This window comes from Heliangelus exortis, chromosome 31 (assembly GCF_036169615.1).
Source record: "Heliangelus exortis chromosome 31, bHelExo1.hap1, whole genome shotgun sequence".
NCBI lineage: Eukaryota > Metazoa > Chordata > Aves > Apodiformes > Trochilidae > Heliangelus > Heliangelus exortis.
Window position 1 is genome coordinate 923,348 of NC_092452.1, and position 18,186 is coordinate 941,533.

General features: G+C 65.2%; 3 protein-coding genes and 1 long non-coding RNA gene across 19 annotated transcripts; 3 read left to right on the top strand and 1 right to left on the bottom strand.

The window, feature by feature from the left end:
- Window positions 1-859: 859 nt before the first annotated feature.
- PAN2 (poly(A) specific ribonuclease subunit PAN2) lies at window positions 860-10,238 on the top strand. 5 transcript variants are annotated; one of them, XM_071729609.1, is made up of 26 exons: window positions 860-1,018; window positions 1,525-1,826; window positions 2,019-2,188; window positions 2,361-2,481; window positions 2,579-2,656; window positions 2,774-3,041; window positions 3,190-3,532; window positions 3,816-3,912; window positions 4,345-4,464; window positions 4,553-4,672; window positions 4,745-4,873; window positions 5,030-5,229; window positions 5,389-5,531; window positions 5,814-5,920; window positions 6,353-6,451; window positions 6,795-6,871; window positions 7,266-7,434; window positions 7,702-7,839; window positions 8,325-8,384; window positions 8,492-8,582; window positions 8,671-8,828; window positions 8,915-9,058; window positions 9,210-9,389; window positions 9,506-9,599; window positions 9,699-9,896; window positions 9,973-10,238. In XM_071729609.1, the coding sequence occupies exons 2-26, from the start codon at window positions 1,545-1,547 to the stop codon at window positions 10,005-10,007; spliced, it is 3,621 nt and encodes a 1,206-aa protein (XP_071585710.1). In that variant the 5' UTR covers window positions 860-1,018; window positions 1,525-1,544; the 3' UTR covers window positions 10,008-10,238. The 5 variants fall into 5 exon arrangements, with proteins under 5 accessions (XP_071585710.1, XP_071585713.1, XP_071585712.1 ...); XM_071729612.1 differs by having other exon boundaries at window positions 7,293-7,434; XM_071729611.1 differs by having other exon boundaries at window positions 5,392-5,531.
- On the bottom strand, window positions 2,695-9,704 carry LOC139789109 (uncharacterized). Of its 10 annotated transcripts, none has more exons than XR_011723039.1 (5): window positions 9,539-9,704; window positions 9,306-9,356; window positions 8,337-8,557; window positions 7,998-8,242; window positions 2,695-7,791 (listed from the first exon to the last, which is right to left on the bottom strand). It is a non-coding gene; the product is annotated as an uncharacterized lncRNA (long non-coding RNA). The 10 variants fall into 10 exon arrangements; XR_011723034.1 differs by having other exon boundaries at window positions 8,337-8,590; XR_011723040.1 differs by lacking the exon at window positions 9,306-9,356.
- A 149-nt stretch (window positions 10,239-10,387) lies between the features above and the next one.
- On the top strand, window positions 10,388-12,950 carry CNPY2 (canopy FGF signaling regulator 2). Of its 3 annotated transcripts, none has more exons than XM_071729628.1 (6): window positions 10,388-10,646; window positions 10,936-11,058; window positions 11,170-11,285; window positions 11,458-11,655; window positions 11,877-11,973; window positions 12,477-12,950. In XM_071729628.1, exons 2-6 carry the CDS (start codon window positions 10,959-10,961, stop codon window positions 12,518-12,520), a joined length of 555 nt encoding a protein of 184 aa, XP_071585729.1. In that variant the 5' UTR covers window positions 10,388-10,646; window positions 10,936-10,958; the 3' UTR covers window positions 12,521-12,950. The 3 variants fall into 3 exon arrangements, with proteins under 3 accessions (XP_071585729.1, XP_071585730.1, XP_071585731.1); XM_071729629.1 differs by having other exon boundaries at window positions 10,422-10,504; XM_071729630.1 differs by lacking the exon at window positions 10,388-10,646 and adding an exon at window positions 10,650-10,704.
- Window positions 12,951-13,493: 543 nt separating this feature from the next.
- Window positions 13,494-18,101, top strand: CS (citrate synthase). Its single transcript, XM_071729622.1, has 11 exons — window positions 13,494-13,806; window positions 15,363-15,410; window positions 15,497-15,604; window positions 15,684-15,749; window positions 15,832-15,963; window positions 16,052-16,240; window positions 16,360-16,559; window positions 16,753-16,882; window positions 16,960-17,061; window positions 17,141-17,350; window positions 17,433-18,101. The coding sequence occupies exons 1-11, from the start codon at window positions 13,753-13,755 to the stop codon at window positions 17,601-17,603; spliced, it is 1,410 nt and encodes a 469-aa protein (XP_071585723.1). The 5' UTR covers window positions 13,494-13,752; the 3' UTR covers window positions 17,604-18,101.
- The last annotated feature ends 85 nt before the right edge of the window (window positions 18,102-18,186 follow it).

Below are 18,186 nucleotides of genomic sequence, written 5' to 3' on the forward strand. Positions count from 1 at the left end.
GGAAATCAACCGGGACAGCCCCGGGGGCTGCGGTGCCCTGGTGGGGCTTCCCCCCCGTCCGCGCCCCCCGATACCCCCCCGGACCCCGTCAGCCTCGGGTCCCGCAATCGCGGCGGCCCCGACGGGGAGGCTCCGGCGCTTCCTGGTTCCCCCCGCGGGGGCTGCCCCCGGCCTTCCCCGGCACGGTGGTGCCTGGACCGGTACAGGTATCGCGCCCGTTCCGGGGGACTAGGGGGGAGCCCTCCCCGCGGCGAGGTGTCTTCGGGGTTTGGGAGAGGGAGGCCGGGGCGGGGGTCTCGGGGAAGCGCGGGGGACACCAGTGGGACACTGCGGGGCGTTCGAGCACACGTTGGGACCTCATGGGAGGGAGGCTGTGTGACACCGATGGGCACAGTGACACCACATGGGACACTGTGGGACCCCCTGGGACAGCGTGAGACACACTGGGACCCCACGGGGGGCGGGGGACACGGTGGAACATCGGTGGGATACGGACACTGCGGGACGTTGGGGGATACATTGGGACCCCATGGTATGTGTGTGTTTGACACCAGTGGGCACGGTGAGACCTACGGGAACACATGCCAGGCGACACGGGGGGCTCGGTGGGTCACTGGGGACGCTCTGTGACACCCGTGGGCCCAGGGGGCTGCCGTACGACGTCATCGAACAGCGCGGAGCCGCAGGCAGCCCCCGGGGGGTTGTGCGGCGTTAGGTCCAGGGGTCTGGGGGCTCCCGGGGCGCTGTCCCCTCCCCCTGCGCTTCCCCGTCGGCCGATTTCAGCCCTTTTGTCCCCTCCGCCGCGCCGTCCGCCGCGCCGCTTGGTCCCGCCTCCTCCTGGCGCTGATTGGAGCTGCTCCGCGCTGCCATTGGCCGCCGCTCCCCGGTTTACCGGGCGGGAGCGCGAGGAGCGCCGTTGCCATAGTGACGGCGGGAGGGGCGGCCCGGCCCGTGCCTGGCGGAGCGGCGGGACGGGCCCGGAGGCACGGCCCGGGCAGGATCTGCCCGCGGCTGCTCGGTAACGGCGGGTGCGGGGCAATGCTTGGCCAGAGCGCGGGGGGTTATGGGTAACGGGGAGCGGCGGCCCCGCAGCGCCTGCGGTTCGGGCCGGGCCTGGCTCCCCTCTCCCCGTGCCCCGCCGCGCTGCCAACGGCTGCGGGTCTGCGGCCGCCGATACCGCCGGTGGGCCCGGTATCGGGCTGCGCAGATAACGGGGGCGGAGCCGGGGCGGAAGGGGGGTTCGTGGGCCAGCGGGAGTCCGGTCGGTGCCCCGAGCTCCGGGAGCAGCCGGTCCGGGCGGGGCTTGGGCTACCCGAAGCACCGGAGCTGTTTCGGGCTCCCTGCCGTGTCCCGGAGAAGGGACTTTGGAGGTCCCGGTGCCGCCGGTGGCTCCGCACCTTGGCCCTCGCTGGGGATTCCGCCCGCCGGCTCCATCCCTGGGAGTCTCCGGGCTTCAGCCGGCGGTTCCAAGAACCGGGTCCTGGTGTTTCTGACGGAGCCGCTCGGTTCCTTTTTCTGTGCCAGGGGAAGCGCCGCTTTCCACCATGAATTTTGACGGTCTCGACCCCTCCCTCGCCGAGTATGCGGCCCCCCTGCACCCCGCGCTGGACCCTGTCCTCGACCCGCACCTCAACCCCAGCCTCCTGCAGAACGTGGAGTTGGACGCTGAGGGAGTCCCGCTGGAGGGGATGGCGGTGCCCGAGTCGGTTCACCTGATGGAGGGGATGTACAGTGAGCTCCACACCGCCGTCTCCGAGGTGGGGGTGCCCGTCGCCGCCTCCCATTTCGACCTTCACGAGGAGATGCTGTGGGTGGGGAACCACGGGGTAGGTGCCCACCCGGCAGGGACCTTCCCCGCCCCGCTTGCCACCTCCACCAGCCGGGGTGAGGAGTCCGGAAAGGGCACAGCCCAAGGGTCCTTCCCCGGCTGGGACACACAGGGGGGAAGGCAGGTGATGGCCCTTTGCTCCCTGGGTGAGCCCAGGTGGGTGGTGGTGACCCTATCCCCGTGGTTTTAGGGCCACGCCACCTCCTTCTTCGGCCCCACCCTGGAGAGATATTCCTCCTTCCAAGTGAACAGCAGCGACGACATCCGACAGATCCAGAGCCTGGAGAACGGTGTCCTTTTCCTGACCAAAACCAACCTGAAGTACATGTCACGAGGTGGCCTCATCATTTTTGACTACCTGTGAGTGCAGGCCGGGGAGGGGGGGGTGCCAGACCCAGGAGCTGCCACGGCCCCTCCGCTGGCAGCACCAAGGCTGGAACTGGGAGAGGGTGAGGGCAGATCTGTTGCCCCCTCCCTGCTGCCCCCTGAGCTGGGCAGGAGTGCCAGGGCTCTGCTCTCCCCTCTCCTGCAGCATGGAGGAGGCTGAGGACATGCACAGCCTCCTGCTGACTGACAGCAGCACACTGCTGGTGGGGGGGCTGCAGAACCACGTCCTTGAGATAGACCTCAACACCGTCCAGGAGACACAGAAGGTGCAGCTGGGCTGGGGGCTTCTCCTTGCAGCAGGGTGGGGAGGGGGGTGTGTGCTCTTGTGCCAGGGCTCACCCTGCTCTGCTCTCTCCTTCCCAGTACACCGTGGAGGTTCCTGGCATCACCATCATGAGGCAATCCAACCGCTTCTTTTTCTGTGGGCACACTTCAGGGAAGGTAACGCCAGCCCTGTCCCACCTGCCAGCCCTGCCAACCCTGGAGTTGGCATCCAGTGTTTCCCAGAGTTCCTGGGGTCTCCCAAGCTGGTTCCCAGCACCCAACTCCCTCTCCCAGGTCTCCCTCCGGGACCTGCGCACGTTCGTGGTGGAACACGAGTTTGATGCCCACTCAGGAAGTCTGTCGGATTTCGATGTCCACGGGAACCTGCTGGTGACCTGTGGGTTCTCCAGCCGGATGAACGGGCTGGCCTGCGACCGCTTCCTCAAGGTCTATGACCTGCGTATGATGAGGGCCACAACCCCCCTGCAGGTCCACATTGACCCCTTCTTCCTCCGCTTCATCCCCACCTACACCTCCCGCTTGGCCATCATCTCCCAGACAGGTGGGCGAAGCCAGACCCAGCACCCAGCCCCTCCCCGGGGCAGGGGGGGGGTGTCACATCCCGGTGGGATCAATCCTGTAAGCCAGACGTGTGCCCACCCTCCCACGCTGCTCCTGGTGCCACATCACCCTCTGCTTCCCTGTCCCAGGGCAGTGCCAGTTCTGTGAGCCCACCGGCCTGGCCAACCCCGCTGACATCTTCCACGTCAACACCGTCGGGCCCCTCATCATGACCTTTGATGTCTCAGCCAGCAAGCAGGCCCTGGCCTTTGGGGACTCAGAGGGCTGCGTCCACCTCTGGGCTGATTCACCTGAGGTCACCTTCAACGCCTACTCCCGGGAGACTGACTTTGCCTTGCCCTGCATGGTGGACACGCTGCCCCACCTGGACTGGAACCAGGACCTCGTCCCACTCTCGCTCATCCCGGTGCCTCTCACCAGTGACACCCTCCTCTCCGACTGGCCCGCTGCCAACTCTGCCCCGGCACCCCGGTAATTTTCCGGTCTCTCCCAGTGAAACCCAGTGCTGGAAAGCTGACCCTAGCAGGGATCCCCTCCTTCCCGGAGCCTTGGGAGCAGGAGGGTGGCTCCATTGTTACCCCCTGCTCTGGAATAGCCCAAGTGTTTTATTGTGACAGAAAACAGACCTAGGGGAAGGGGCTGAGGGTGGGGAACTCAGTAACCCCCAGCTGGGTCCCTGAGCCCACTCAGCACCAACTGTGGGTACAGGATGCTGCTGGGCAGAGCAGCCCCTGAGCCAGGGGGTGTTCTCCAGGCGAGCCCCTCCAGTGGATCCCGAGATTTTGCGCACCATGAAGAAAGTGGGGTTCATTGGCTACGCCCCAAACCCGAGGACCAAGCTCCGCAACCAGGTACCCGCCCTCAGGGGGGGGTTGTGTTGTGTCCTCCATGCAGGACAGCCCCAGGGTGGGGACAGGAGGTGACATTCTTTCTCTCGGGATGCTGCAGGAGGCAGGTGTAGAGGTGACAGCTTTTCTGATGCAGTCTTTGAGTAACTTGCTCTTTGGAGGAAGGGTTTGAGCTCTGGTTCATGGCATCTCCCTCACCCTTGGGAAAACACGGCTGCATTCCAGCCTTGCCCACAGCACTGCTGTAGTTTCCCACAGCACTGAGTCTCTTGGGCAAAGTGTGGAGGCCCCATGCAGGTTACGAGGGGGTCCCACTCCTCTCTTCAGTTCATTTGTTTTGCCCGTTCAGGGAGGTCAGGAAGCCCGGGAGCTGCTTATTTCATGGTGCTTTGCTCCACCTCGGGGTTCAGCTGCTCTCCCTTCTCCCTCTCACAGATTCCCTATCGGTTAAAAGAGTCGGACAACGAGTTTGACAACTTCAGCCAAGTCCCCGAGTCCCCCATTGGGCGGGAAGAGGAGCCACATCTCTACATGGTGGCCAAGAAGTACAGGAAGGTGATGGCCTTCTGGGGCACGGGGAGGCTGTCACTGGTGTCCCGTGGGGTGGGAAGGCAGCTCGTGACCCCATGGTGTCTCTGCCCAGGTCACGATCAAATACTCCAAGCTGGGGCTGGAAGACTTTGACTTCAAGCATTACAACAAGACACTGTTTGCAGGCCTGGAGCCTCACATTCCCAATGCCTACTGCAATTGCATGATCCAGGTGGGAAATGCTGAACCCTGCCCAGCCCCCAACATTCCTGGGACTCCCCCCTGACTGTTCCCTCTCTGCCAGGTGCTGTATTTCCTGGAGCCAGTCCGCTGCCTGGTCCAGAACCACCTGTGCCAGAAGGAGTTCTGCCTGGGCTGTGAGCTGGGTCTGCTCTTCCACATGCTGGACCTGTCCCGAGGAGACCCTTGCCAGGTCTGTGGGGAGGCTGGAGCTGCCTGGGGGGGTCAGAGGGGTCTCAGAGGAGGAGGAGGAGGAGCTGGGCGGTGCCAGCTCCTCGGGTGATGGCATCAGCGGGGAAACTCCTGTCACTTGACCTCGGTGACAATGCCACTCTTGCCCCATCCCCAGGGAAGCAACTTTCTGCGGGCTTTCCGCACTATCCCGGAGGCTTCGGCGCTGGGGCTGATCCTGGCTGACTCGGATGAAGCCACAGGGAAGGTGAACCTGGGGAGGCTGATTCAGAGCTGGAACCGTTTCATCCTCACCCAGCTGCACCAGGAGACCCAGGAGCAGGAGGGGCCTCAGGCTTATCGGGGGGCTGGCAGCAGGTACACCCCCAGCCCGGGGACAGGTCAGGGAGTGGGGCTGCCCCCCAGAGACCCCTAAAGAAAGGAAGGAATTTTCTTGCAGCCCAAGAGGTGTGGGTTTGTAGGGAACTCCACAGGAATCACCAGGGTCCTGCTAACACTGCTGCTCCTCTTCTCCAGCAGTTTTGGCTCCTCGGGGGACTCAGTTATTGGGCAACTGTTCAGCTGTGAGATGGAGAACTGCAGCATGTGTCGCTGTGGCAAGGAAACTGTCCGGGTGTCCTCCACACTGCTCTTCACCCTCTCCTACCCTGAGAGCACCGGTGAGGGGCAGGGCAGGGCTCAGCACCTTCAGTTCTTCCCTGGTGGGTGGGGGTTGTTGTCCCTAGGGCTGTCCTTGACTTCTCCAGGTGACACCCGCAGTGGGTGACACAGCCAGCAGCTGAGGGCTGCTCCAACCAGCCGAGCTTTTGGTGACAGAAAGGCAGATTTGGGGGCTGACCTTCTCAGTGGTGGTTGTGAGGAAAACCCCAGAGGTTTGGCTGAGCTAAAGTGGTTAAGATGTGTGTGTTGGGAGGTGACGTTTTTCTCCTTTCTCCTCTCAGAAAAGCCAGTCAAGGATTATGAGTTTGCCCAGATTTTAAAGCGAAGCATCTGCTTGGAGCAGAACACGCAAGCCTGGTGTGAAAACTGTGAGAAGTATCAACCCACGGTGAGCCAAGGAGTGGGGTGTGGGCTCGTCACACCTCGGTGGCTGTGAGGGAGGGGCTGGAACAGGGCCAAGCAGCCCGTGCTGCCAACTGAGCTGGGCGGTTTCTCCGTTAGTCAGTGGGAAACCTCCTGGCGGGATGCTGGAGATTTGGTTCCTCGCCTGGATGGAAAACCAGCACACCCAGGGGGTTTTCTGGGACTGTGAGAGAGCTGGGATACATCTCATGTGTCACAGGGATCCCCTGGGAGAGGGGGCAGAGGGGAACCCCTGGTGCTGAGCCCACCTGCTCCGGGGCAGCAGCTCCCTCCTGTCTCTGCTGCTCCTGAGTGTCCTGAGCTCTGGGGTGGGCACTGCAGGGGGTGCTGAGTCCTGTGCTGAGCCTCCCCAGGGCTGCAGGTGCTGCCTGTTTTCCATCTCCTGCTCCCTGTCCAGGTCCAGACCCGGAATATCCGCTGCCTGCCGGATGTCCTGGTCATCAACTGTGAGGTGAACAGCTCCAAGGAGGCAGAGTTCTGGAGGATGCAGGCTGAGGTGGGGCTCTGCCAAGGTGTTTTCCCTCTGCTCTTGCTGTCCTTGTCTCTCACTCCATTTGTGGAGAACCAGTGGGTGTTTGGTCACACGTGTAGCACGAGCCACACCTTCAGAGGTGAAGGCAAAAGGTGACAAAGGGACAGGACTGCACGAGAGTCACCTTTTGATTTCCCCAGGCTCCTGGGGTGCAGCCCAGCAGAGGGGGTGGGCAGCTGGGGTCCCCTCGCTGTCCTTTTCCCTGTCCCTCTTTGTCTTTTCCCCACTTCTGGCCTGGCTGTCACCTACGTGTCCCCAAGCCCAGCCTCTTGCTGCTCACTGATGTTTGCTTGTGTTTTGTTGCCAGTATGCCTTTCAGAGAGCCATGATGAAGAGGGGGGGCTTTGACATCACCAAAGGCAAAGAAATCTCTCTTGGAGAGTGGTAGGTGACCATCCCTGGAGGGGTGACCTGGCAGTGACACCTCCTAGGTGGTTCTCTGAACCCTGGAGAGCTCAGGGCTGTTTTTCATCAGGATAATTTGATAATTTCCATGTCTGTAGCTCCTTGTGGAGTGGTCTCATTGCTGCTCTTGAGGCTCTGACCCTGAATTGGTGCTCAGAGACCCTTGTGACCCACTTTTAAGCCCCCAACCCTCATTCCCATTCCCTTTCCAGATCCAGGACCAGGTATTGGCCCTTTGTGGCCAACACCTTTCCCAGGGCCCTGCTTTAGGCAGCTCTGGCTTCACTGTGGGAGGTTTAGGAATGGGCTGGCCATGGGGTGGTATGAATCCTGCCCCAAGAAATTGACCTGGACAACATCTGACTCTCCCCAGCTTGGCTTTCCATGATTCCCTGTGCAGGAAGGAGCTGGGGGGCCCTGACATGGGGCATTCCTATCCCTCTGTGGAGGAACTAAAGAACATTTGGATCCCCCACGCCATCAAGATGAAGCTGACCAAGAGCAAGGAGCTTGATGTCTGCAACTGGAGTGAGAACGAGGAGGTAGAGGCTGACAAGAGGGCTCTCTAGGGCAAAGTGGTTGTGTGCACGTGGGGCTGTGGGAGCAGAACTGCTTCAGAACCACTTTCTGCTGCGGGTGTGTGGGTGGGAGATAACAAAGCTGTGAGAGACACCTTGGGTGAGCATGGAAACCTCCAGGCTGGTGCTGAGACAGAACATCTGAGCTCTGGGGTTTGGGTTGGAGGCCTGGGAGCTGCCTGGTGGGCAGCCAGGGCTCGGGTGCTTCCCCTGAGGAGGTTCCTCTTGCAGCTGAGCCCAAATGATGACCCCGACTCAGTCTATGTCTACGACCTCATGGCCACCGTCGTCCACATCCTGGATTCCCGCACAGGGGGCAGCCTGGTGGGACACATCAAAGTGGGGGAGACCTACCACCAAAGGAAGGAGGTGAGCAGAGCCAGGGGACAGCTACGTGCTGCTTGGGCACAGAGGGAAGGGCTGGAGAAGCCACATTTGGTTGGGCTGCTTCCTCCTGGCTCACAGGCCCATTGCCAGAAGGTCCTGGTGCTTCCAGGTAAGGGCTGAGACATCACCCACCCCCCTACCTGAGGGAAAGGGACTGCTCTGGGCTCTCCTGGTGTCTGGTGGAGATGCCCAAGCAGGAATTCCCAGAGTGTGTCAAGGCTCCATCCCTTCTCTCTTGCATCTCTGTGGAGTTTTGGCTGGGAGTTGGGCAGAGGTTGTCCCTGTCTGGCCCCGGTGCCGTCACCACACAGGGCAGCAGGGCTTTCCCCACCGTGTCCCAGGAAGGGTGGGAGTTCCCACACGGCACTGTCACATCCCTCTTTCCCTGGTAACGGGGCAGAGGAGGCAGAGGAGTCACAGTGGGTGCCTCGGGGGGGCCCTGAAGCAGCTCCTGTGCCTCTCCCCAGGGTGTCACCCACCAGCAGTGGTACCTCTTCAACGACTTCCTCATCGAGCCCGTGGACAAGGTGAGTGCTGGGGGCCTGGTGGGATGGTGGTTTCAGGACACTAAAGAGGGGGTTCCTGTGGCACAGCCCCCCCCTCGGGTTGCCCCAACACCGTCCCCTTCCTGCAGTGTGAGGCTGTGCAGTTTGACATGAGCTGGAAGGTGCCTGCCATCCTCTACTACGCCCGGAGGAACCTCAACGCCAAGTACAACCTCGTCAGTGAGTGCCTGGGGTGGAAGTGGTGGTGTGGCTGCCGACTCTTGCTCATTCCCACCCCCACCCCCCCTTCTTCCTCTTTTTCTGACAGTCAAGAACCCCATCGAGCCCAGCGTGCTGCTGGCTGAGGCCTCCCTGGCTCGGAAGCAGCGCAAGTGCCACGCCACCTTCATCCCCCTCATGCTGAACGAGATGCCACAGGCGGGTGACCTGGTGGGGCTGGACGCTGAGTTTGTCACTTTGAACGAGGTCAGGCCCCAGGACAAGGAGGGGACAGGGCGTGTGGGTGGCCCCTTTGGGTCCCTGAGCTCCCCCACCCCCTTCACCCATCACAGGAGGAGGCTGAGCTGCGCAGCGATGGCACCAAATCCACCATCAAGCCCAGCCAGATGTCGGTGGCCCGGATCACCTGTGTCCGTGGGCAGGGCCCCAACGAGGGTGTCCCCTTCATTGATGACTACATCTCCACCCAGGAGCAGGTACAGGACCCCACAGACCCACTCTGCCACCCAGGGGCTCCCACTGCCACCACAGCCCCTGGATGCTGGCAGGGAGCTTCGGGAGGGGGCAGCCCAGCCCCCCCCATGCCCCCTTGGCCCTCAGCCCCTCCACTGATCCTGGTCCCTGCAGGTGGTGGATTACCTGACCCAGTACTCAGGGATCAAGCCAGGAGACCTGGATGCCAAGATCTCCTCCAAGCACCTCACCACCCTCAAGTCCACCTACCTGAAGCTACGCTTCCTCATCGACGTGGGGGTGAAGTTTGTGGGCCATGGGCTGCAGAAGGACTTCCGAGTCATCAACCTCATGGTGATGGTGCAGAGCCCCAACGTGGGGGGGCTCAGGGGGGGCTGAGGACACTGACAACAGTGCTGGGGCTCTGCAGCCCCCCTGCCCCCTCCAGCAGGACCCTCTCTGCCCTTCAGGTGCCCAAGGACCAGGTCATTGACACAGTTTACCTGTTCCACATCCCCAGGAAGAGGATGATTTCCCTGCGCTTCCTCGCTTGGTACTTCCTGGGTCAGTCGAGCAGGGAGATGGGGGGGGGGGGAGGAGGCAAACACCCCCTGGATTCTCCCCCCCCCCCAGCCCCTGCCCTTAACGGGGCTCTCCCCACAGACCTGAAGATCCAAGCAGAGACCCACGACAGCATCGAGGACGCTCGGACGGCGCTGCAGCTCTACCGCAAATACCTGGAGCTGAGCCCCCCCGGGGCCGAGCCCGAGGAGTTCCGGAAGGTGCTCAAGGGCCTCTACGAGAAGGGGCGGAAGATGGACTGGAAAGTGCCCGAGCCCGACAGCCAGAGCAGCCCCAAGCGTAAGACCCCCACCCTCCGGTGTCCCCCCCGGTGCCCCTCAGGACCTCCCGCCCCTCACCCCCGCTCTCTCGGCAGATGGGGCCGTGTACCCCTCGGTGATGGCCCTGTGACCGGAGCCCCGGGACCCCCCGCGGGAGGCGGGACACACGTGGAACTGGAACCAGCAGCGGGGACGGGGCTGACCCCGACATCTCCCAACCCCCTCCGCGCCTCCCCCGGGGCCCGGAGTCCCGGGGCTCTCTCTTCCTCTCCCCGCCGGTACCGGGAACCCCTGACACTCCCACCCCCAACCACCGCCCGCCGGCCCGGGCGCCCTCATAAAGCAGCCTCGGACACCCGCATCACCGCTTTCTCCTTGGCTTTGGGACACGGCACCGGCACCGGCACCGGTACCGGCATTGCCACCGCCACCGGCGCAAGGGGCGGGGCCACATCAGGCCACGCCCACCGGGGGGGCCGAGCGCCACGCGGACGGGGTCCTGGCAGTTTCGGGGCCTTCAGCGCTGCCCCCTTCGGGCTGCCCTTAGCGCTGCCTGCGCACGGGACGGCCCCGCCGCGGGTCCCGGAGCCGCCCCGGCCGGTCCGACCGGCTCCGTCGCCCCGACCGGTTCTGCCGCGGCCCACTCCGAGGGGCCGCTCCCCGCGGGCGGGCAGGCACCGGGGCCCTGCCGGGGCAGGCGGCACCGACGGCAGCCCCGGGGCGGGCGGCCGGGGAGGGGGGCGGCCGAGCGGGACGGGAGAGCGGCGCGGTACGGGGGGCTCGGGCGGGCGGATCGGTCCTGCGGGGTGGGGGGCTCCGGGGGGGCTGTGAGTGCCGCCCCGTAGGGGATGGAGCTCTGCGGAGCTGTTCCTGTAGGGGAGGGGGCCCCATGGGGGGCTCTGGGCTCAACCCGGAGAGGAGGAGGCTTGGCAGGGGCACCGGCACGGGAGGCGGGGGGGGGGAGGTCCGGGCGGGGGGCTCCGGGGGTGCTGGACCCGCTGGAGCTGCCGGTACCCGCTGGAGCTGCCGGTACCCGCTGGAGCTGCCGGTACCCGCAGGTCGCCTGAACGGAGCCGTCAGGATGAGGGTCCGGATCCCGCCCGCGCTGGGTCTGGCGGTGGCTTTGGCTGCGCTGCTGCTCGCGGCCGCTGCCCGGCGGAGCCAGGATCTGCACTGCGGAGGTGGGACCGGACGGGACGGGGGTACCGGACACACCAGTGACTCCCGGCGGCTCTCGCTGGGGGCTGGCGTGGGGTTGGGCGGTGCCGTTGACCCCCGCGTCCCCCCCGCAGCGTGCCGGGCGCTGGTGGACGAGCTGGAGTGGGAGATCGCACAGGTGGATCCCAGGAAGACCATCCAGATGGGCTCCTTCCGCATCAACCCCGACGGCAGCCAGTCGGTCGTGGAGGTGAGACAGCTCAGGCACTGGGGATGCAAAAGAGCCGGGACGGCCAGCGCGGCCCCACGGCGTTCCCCAGAACTCCCTGGAGGCGGCTGAGCCGCTCTCGGTGCTCCCGGGGAAAGGCTCTGTCCCAGTGTTCCCACTCACACTGGAAGAGCTGATCCCGCCGGTCCCGCAGGTGCCCTACGCCCGCTCGGAGGCACATCTGACGGAGCTGCTGGAGAGGGTGTGCGAGAATATGAAGGAATACGGCGAGAAAGTGGATCCATCCAGCCACCGGAAGAGCTATGTGCGCATCATCTCCCGTGACGGGACCAAGATGGACCTCTCTGGGGTCAAAATCGATGGGGATGTGGCTTCCAGTCTGAAGTTTGCTGTGCGTGTGGGGAGGGGCTCTCCTTGGCACCTCTTGGATCTTGGTGGAGGTTTTGGGTGGTGGGACTCCCGATGGTGGGCAGCCAGGAGCCTTCTGGGAAGGAGCTGATCAGAGCAGCAGCTCCTGAGTTGGGGGGTGGGCACAGGGCCCAGCTCTGGCTCCCCACGCCAGCCCTCCCGGTACCATTGGCACCGGCTGAGCCACCGTGGGTCCCGTTGCAGTGCGAGAGCATCGCTGAGGAGTACGAGGATGAACTCATCGAGTTCCTTTCCCACGAGGCTGACAACGTCAAGGACCGGCTCTGCAGCAAGCGGACGGGTGAGCTGCTGGGGGGCTCCTGCCACCCTGGGGGTGTCACAGCTCTTCCTGCAGTGCCAGGGGGAGCACCCCCCTCCACCACCCTTGTGGCTGGGCCCTGGTGCAGCTGCCTCTGGTTTTTTTTTTTTTTGGCTGCTCTGGGGCCGAGCCAGGGCAGCTCCGCACAGGGCTGCGGGCGCAGCCAATGGCATTTCCTGTCCCTCAGGGCTATTTCCAGCTCGCAAACAGTGGGGTCAGGGCATGCCGTGACCTTTGTGCTTCCCTGTTGGTGACCGTGGCCTCATTTGTTACCTGCCAGGCCAGGGCAGGTCCCTTCCTGGGCAGGGACACGCCTCGGGGACGTGCTCTGTCCCCGGAGGCTCCTGGGGCTCAGCCTGCTCCCAGCCAGCCTGGCTCCAGGATGCGGGTTCAGCTCCTCCCTGTGCTGTGGGAGGGGACGTGGCACTAGGGAGGGTCCCCAATGGGCTCTGCCACCTCCTGAACGCTGCCCCTTGTCCCCGCAGACCTGTGCGACCACGCGCTCCACATCCCGCACGATGAACTCTGACGCAGCAGCTGCCTCAGGGACAGAGCCAACTGCCCCAGTGGCCTCGTGGGACCAGGACGGCGCCGGGCTCCCTCCAGATGTCCCCTGCCTATTGGTCACCTTGTCCAGACATGCCGGGGAGGACCACGGCTCTGGAGATGGTGCAGGCACTGCCGGTGGCTCCTGTCCTATTTATTCAGTGTCCGTCCACTGGAGCCGTGGTGCTGGGGACACCGGCCCTGCTTCCCGGGGGACACCACGTCCCTGTTTCCCGTGGGGCCCAGTGTCCCTGCTCCTGACGGACATTTCTGCAGCCAGGCTGCACCAGCCAGGGACCTTCTGCCTGCCAGGAGACACGACAGGGGACACCAGGGTGGGGATCGGGGCCAGTTTGGGGACCCCCTCCCTGCCTCAGGCAATAAAGGGGCTGCAGGGCGCTGTGCCCACCCGAGCCCCTGTCCGTGTGTGTGTGGGGAAGGGTGGGGATGCTGGTGGCAGCCCTGAATGTCCCCACGGGTCCCTGCTGTGGCTCAAGCTCCCTCAGTGCTAGTGTTCACTGTGGAGTGGGGATGTCCCCAGCAGCCACGTGTCACGGAGCCCCAGCAGAGCCAGCCCTGGGGTCACGGGTGGGGGGTCCCATCCCTGTTCCCGTCCCATAGGGTGATGCCCAGGGGTCAGCGGGGACAGTGGCCCCACCCTTCCAGCCTCTGCTGTCACTGCAGAACCAGGGCACTGTAACAGGGTGACATCAGGAGGTGACATCACAGGGCGACCTCCAGCCCTCGCGGTTGAGTGTGGAATGACATCACCAGTCCCGGTGGCCTCACAGCACATGGCCCAGCGCACATTGACGTCACCGGGCTGCCCTCCACGGCCAAGGAGCGACACCGAAGTACAGACGCGCCAGGCGGGGTGACACAGTGCCGTGACATCACACGCTGCGGGCGATGACATCGCGGGAGAGCTCGCGCTGCCGCCTCACCTCACCCCGCCCCGGACCGAGATCAGGCGAACGCGGCGGCCACCCATAGCCCGGGCCTACCCGCCGCATCGCCTTCTTTGCATAGCCCCGCCCCCCGCGGCGCGGTGCCGCCAATGTCGAGCGGCTCTTCCCGGCGGGGGGGCGGGGCTATGCTAATAACCTCCGCCGCGCTCCCCCCGCCCCGCCCGCCGCCCCAGGACCCCCTGTGCCGCCGCTGCTGCCGCTGCTAGCTCCGACCCCGCGCCCGTCCCGCACCAGCCCCGGTCCCGCCATGACGCTCCTCGCCGCTGGTACCCGTGCGGCCGCGCGCCTCCGCGGGCCCAAGGTGAGCGCGCCCGTCCCGGCCTTAAAGGGGCGACGCCGCGGTGTGTGTGTGTGTGGAGGGTGGCCGGTTCTTAAAGGGGCGACGCGGGGGGGGCGATGCCTTAAAGGGGCCGCGCAATGGCGGCGGGGGGAGCGGCCGCACGTGGCGGGTAGGGATGGTTGGGGCCCCCCCCGTCCCCCCGCGGAGCGTCTCCCGTTCTGGGGGTCTCTGGTGTGGATGCAGCTCCCATCCAGGGGTCCCCGCCCGGCCCCCCGCTTCCCGCGCCCGTTTGTCTTGCTCGCAGCCTTGGTCTTTCATAATGTCTTTATCGACCGGGCGTTATTTCGGGCCTCAGGGTCCGTTGTGTTGCGGTGCCCCACCTGCCCTCCGCCTGCACCGGGGGAGTGAAGAGGAGCACTGCCCCTGGTAGCCCGGGCCGCCCCGCTGCCTTGAGCCCTAATCCCGATGCCATCCCCCGCCCGGGGAGGGGGGGGGGGGCCTGCACTCCCGAATCTCGGAGGGGATACCTGGGGGGGGGTCCCAAGGTCTCCGAGTCCGCTTCGGTCCCGGCTCGGTGTCACCGCCAAGAAATGTGACCTTGAGCCGACGACGCCTCGGTGACAGCCGGGCCCCGCCGCCCGGTGCGAGCGGGGTGACTCGGGGCGCGGCGGGGACCCGCGGCGGCCGCCTTGACCTTGGGCTTCGTCTGCCGCCTCCATTGTTCCCGCCGGCATTTTCTCTCCCGGCCGCTGCCTGTTGCAGGGAGAACGCGGGGTGGCCCCAGCGCGGGGAAACGGCTCCTACAACCCCTGGGGTGTAGAGATCCCCCCGGCTGGAGGGGGGGTCCCGAACAGGTGTGGGTCTGGGGGCTTTCTGCAGTGCTTCCCCGCCCCTTCTTCCCCGCGTCCCCCCCCGCAGCCAGTGGAAAAATCGAGTCATGTTCTGGCTCCGCTGCAGGCGCTGCCGCAGCCCCGCAGCCCCGGGCTGGTGTCGGTGGGGATGCGGCCCCCCGGGCACGGCGGGGAGCCCCTGACTGGGCTGGCACCTTCCCCCGTCCCCTCGCTGTCCACCCGGGTGCCGGTGAGCCGGTTCGGTGGCACTCAGCCCCGTGTTCCGGCCGCCAGGCCTGGGCTGCCCGCCCGCGCCAGGGTGTTCCCACGGCCGGGATCCCCAGATCAGGGATCTCCTTCCCCAGGAAAACCACCGGGACACCCGGCAGCGCCCACGGCCCTGGCTCACGCGTGCCGGACGCTTCCACAGACCAGGAAATGGAACTGGGCTGTGTTTGGTGCTGTCAGGCTCGCTCGGTCCAACCCTGGCCGATGTTGGGCGTGATGCCAACCCGAGGGGCCCCCGCAATCCCCCCCCTCCCCCCCCTTCGGCACTGCCCGGTTCAACCCACGGGCTCTGATCCCCAGCACGCGTGGGCGAAGGAAGTGGCTGTGGGTGTGGTGTCCTTGTGAGAGGGAATCCTGTTGTGGGACCTGGGCTGGGGGTCTGACTGTACAGCTACACCAGGAAACAGGGCAGCCAGGTCTCTCCCTGGTAACGCTGTCCCTGTCCCTGCTTTCCCACAGAACGCACCCTGTGTCCTGTTTGCTGCCCGTCACGCCAGCGCCGCCACGGTAAGGGGCAGCCTCTCCGGTGGGGGGAGTGGGTGCGTGGCCCCCCCACGCGTGCCAGGGCTCACAGCCCCCTCCCCTCTTCCCAGAATCTGAAAGATGTCCTGGTCAACATGATCCCCAAGGAGCAGGCGAAAATCAAGAGCTTCAGGCAGCAGCACGGCAGCACAGCCATCGGGCAGATCACGGTGGACATGGTGAGTGGAGGGACACCGCTGCCTCGGGGCCACCGGGCTGTGCCACCCCCGGTAACCACCTCCTCCCACCCTCCTGCAGGTGTACGGTGGGATGCGGGGAATGAAGGGGCTGATTTACGAGACCTCTGTGCTGGATCCTGATGAGGTAGAGCCTGACCCGGCCCTGCTCGGGCACCCACCCCGCGTGGGTGACGCCGCAGTGGCTGACGCTGTGCCGGGCTCTTTAGGGAATTCGCTTCCGTGGGTTCAGCATCCCTGAGTGCCAGAAGCTGCTGCCCAAAGCTGCGGGGGGAGAGGAGCCTCTTCCCGAGGGGCTGTTCTGGCTGCTGGTGACGGGAGAGGTGCCCACGCAGGAGCAGGTAACAAGCAAGGGGGCTGGCAGGGAGGTTTGCTGCCCACCAGCTGCGCAGCTCAGCCCCCCCCCTCTCTCCCCGTGCCCCCCCCCAGGTGAGCTGGTTGTCCCGCGAGTGGGCCCGCCGTGCCGCGCTGCCATCCCATGTGGTGACCATGCTGGACAACTTCCCCACCAACCTGCACCCCATGTCCCAGCTGAGTGCGGCCATCACCGCCCTCAACAGCGAGAGCAAGTTCGCTCGTGCCTACGCCGAGGGCATCCACCGGGCCAAGTACTGGGAGGTATGGGGGAGGGGGGTGTCTGCGTGTCCCGCTGCAGTGTGGGGGGGTTTGGGTGTGGGGGTCAGGGGCTGGCACCCCCTGGGGCAGGCAGCAGCTGTTTCCTTACCCCCCTGCCCCAGTTTGTCTATGAGGACGCCATGGACCTGATCGCCAAGTTGCCCTGCGTCGCTGCCAAGATTTACCGCAACCTCTACCGCGAGGGCAGCAGCATTGGGGCCATCGACCCCAACCTCGATTGGTCCCACAACTTCACCAACATGCTGGGTTACACTGACCCCCAGTTCATTGAGCTGATGCGGCTCTACCTCACCATCCACAGGTAGGGAGCAGGCGGGATCCTGGCTCTGCTCCCACCCCTGGGACCAGAGACGTGCCCGGGCTGTTCCGGGGGTGTCACCGGGATCGTGGCATGGGGCCACAGGCAGGGCTGGGAACATTGTGGGCCCCCAAAATACTGTGGGGGACCTCAGTGGGAACTGGGGAGAGCTGACACTGCCTTCTCACCCCTGCAGTGACCACGAGGGAGGAAATGTGAGTGCCCACACCAGCCACCTGGTGGGCAGTGCCCTCTCAGACCCCTACCTCGCCTTTGCTGCCGCCATGAACGGGCTGGCCGGACCCTTGCACGGCCTGGCTAATCAGGTAGGCACTGCCCCACATCCCCCTGTCCCTCTCTCTGTCCCCACATTGCTGTTCTCACCCTCCCCCTGTGCCTGCAGGAGGTGCTGGTCTGGCTGACTGACCTGCAGAAGGAGCTGGGCCGGGAGGTGTCGGATGAGAAGCTGCGGGATTTCATCTGGAACACACTCAAGTCGGGCAGGGTGGGTTTGGCTCTGCTGGGGTGGGGGGGCTGGGGTGAGGGCTGAGCTCTGACCAACCCCCCCTCCAATGCTCTCACAGGTGGTGCCAGGGTACGGGCACGCGGTGCTGCGGAAGACGGATCCGCGCTACACCTGCCAGCGGGAGTTTGCCCTCAAGCACCTGCCCCAGGACCCCCTCTTCAAGCTGGTGGCCCAGCTCTACAAGATTGTCCCCAACGTGCTGCTGGAGCAGGGCAAGGCCAAGAACCCCTGGCCCAACGTGGATGCCCACAGCGGAGTGCTGCTGCAGGTGAGCCCAGGGGGCCTGGTCCTTCCCCAGGATTTTCCTTGGGGTCAGCCCAGCCCTGACCACCCCCGGCTTTCCCCCACAGTATTATGGGATGAAGGAGATGAACTACTACACGGTGCTTTTCGGGGTGTCCCGGGCTCTGGGTGTCCTCTCGCAGCTCATCTGGAGCCGAGCTCTGGGCTTCCCCCTGGAGCGACCCAAATCCATGAGCACGAAGGGGCTGATGCAGCTGGTGGGGTACAAATCCGGGTGAAGAAGGGACGGGGACGGGGTTGCTGTGCTGCTCCCCAGGGAACGCTGTCGGGACAGGCCCCGGACCCTCTCAGCACTGAATCCCCCCCCAACTCTGGAGCCCCATCCCAAGGGGCCCCTCGCACCCCCACCCTGCCCTGGCAGCACTGCGCACACTGGGAGCCCCCCCTGGCTCCCCCCACTGCTGGGCTGGTTGGGGCAGTGCTGGTGTGGCCATGGGGGGCACAGCCCCCCAGCACGGGGTTCAGTCCTGACTCGTGTCCAGGCCCCCCCCATGGGGCAGCAGGTGAAGAATGAATGTCACCCCCCCCTCCCCCACACCCGCAGGGACTTGATACACTCCTCCCCGGCCTGCACCCCGTGTTTGTGTGACCCCCCCCCCCATGTCTGATGCCCCCGGCAGCCGGAGCTGAGCCCCCCCCCCAGCCCCGGCCCCTCGCAGGTATCAGCCACTCTGTACAAACAACAAAAATGCAAAATAAATGTTTTTATTAACAAAGCCAGAGCCTCCCCCCCCCACACTTCCTGTCCCCACGTGTTGGGTGGGACCCCTCTGTCTCTCTGCTATTGGGGGGGGGGGGGTC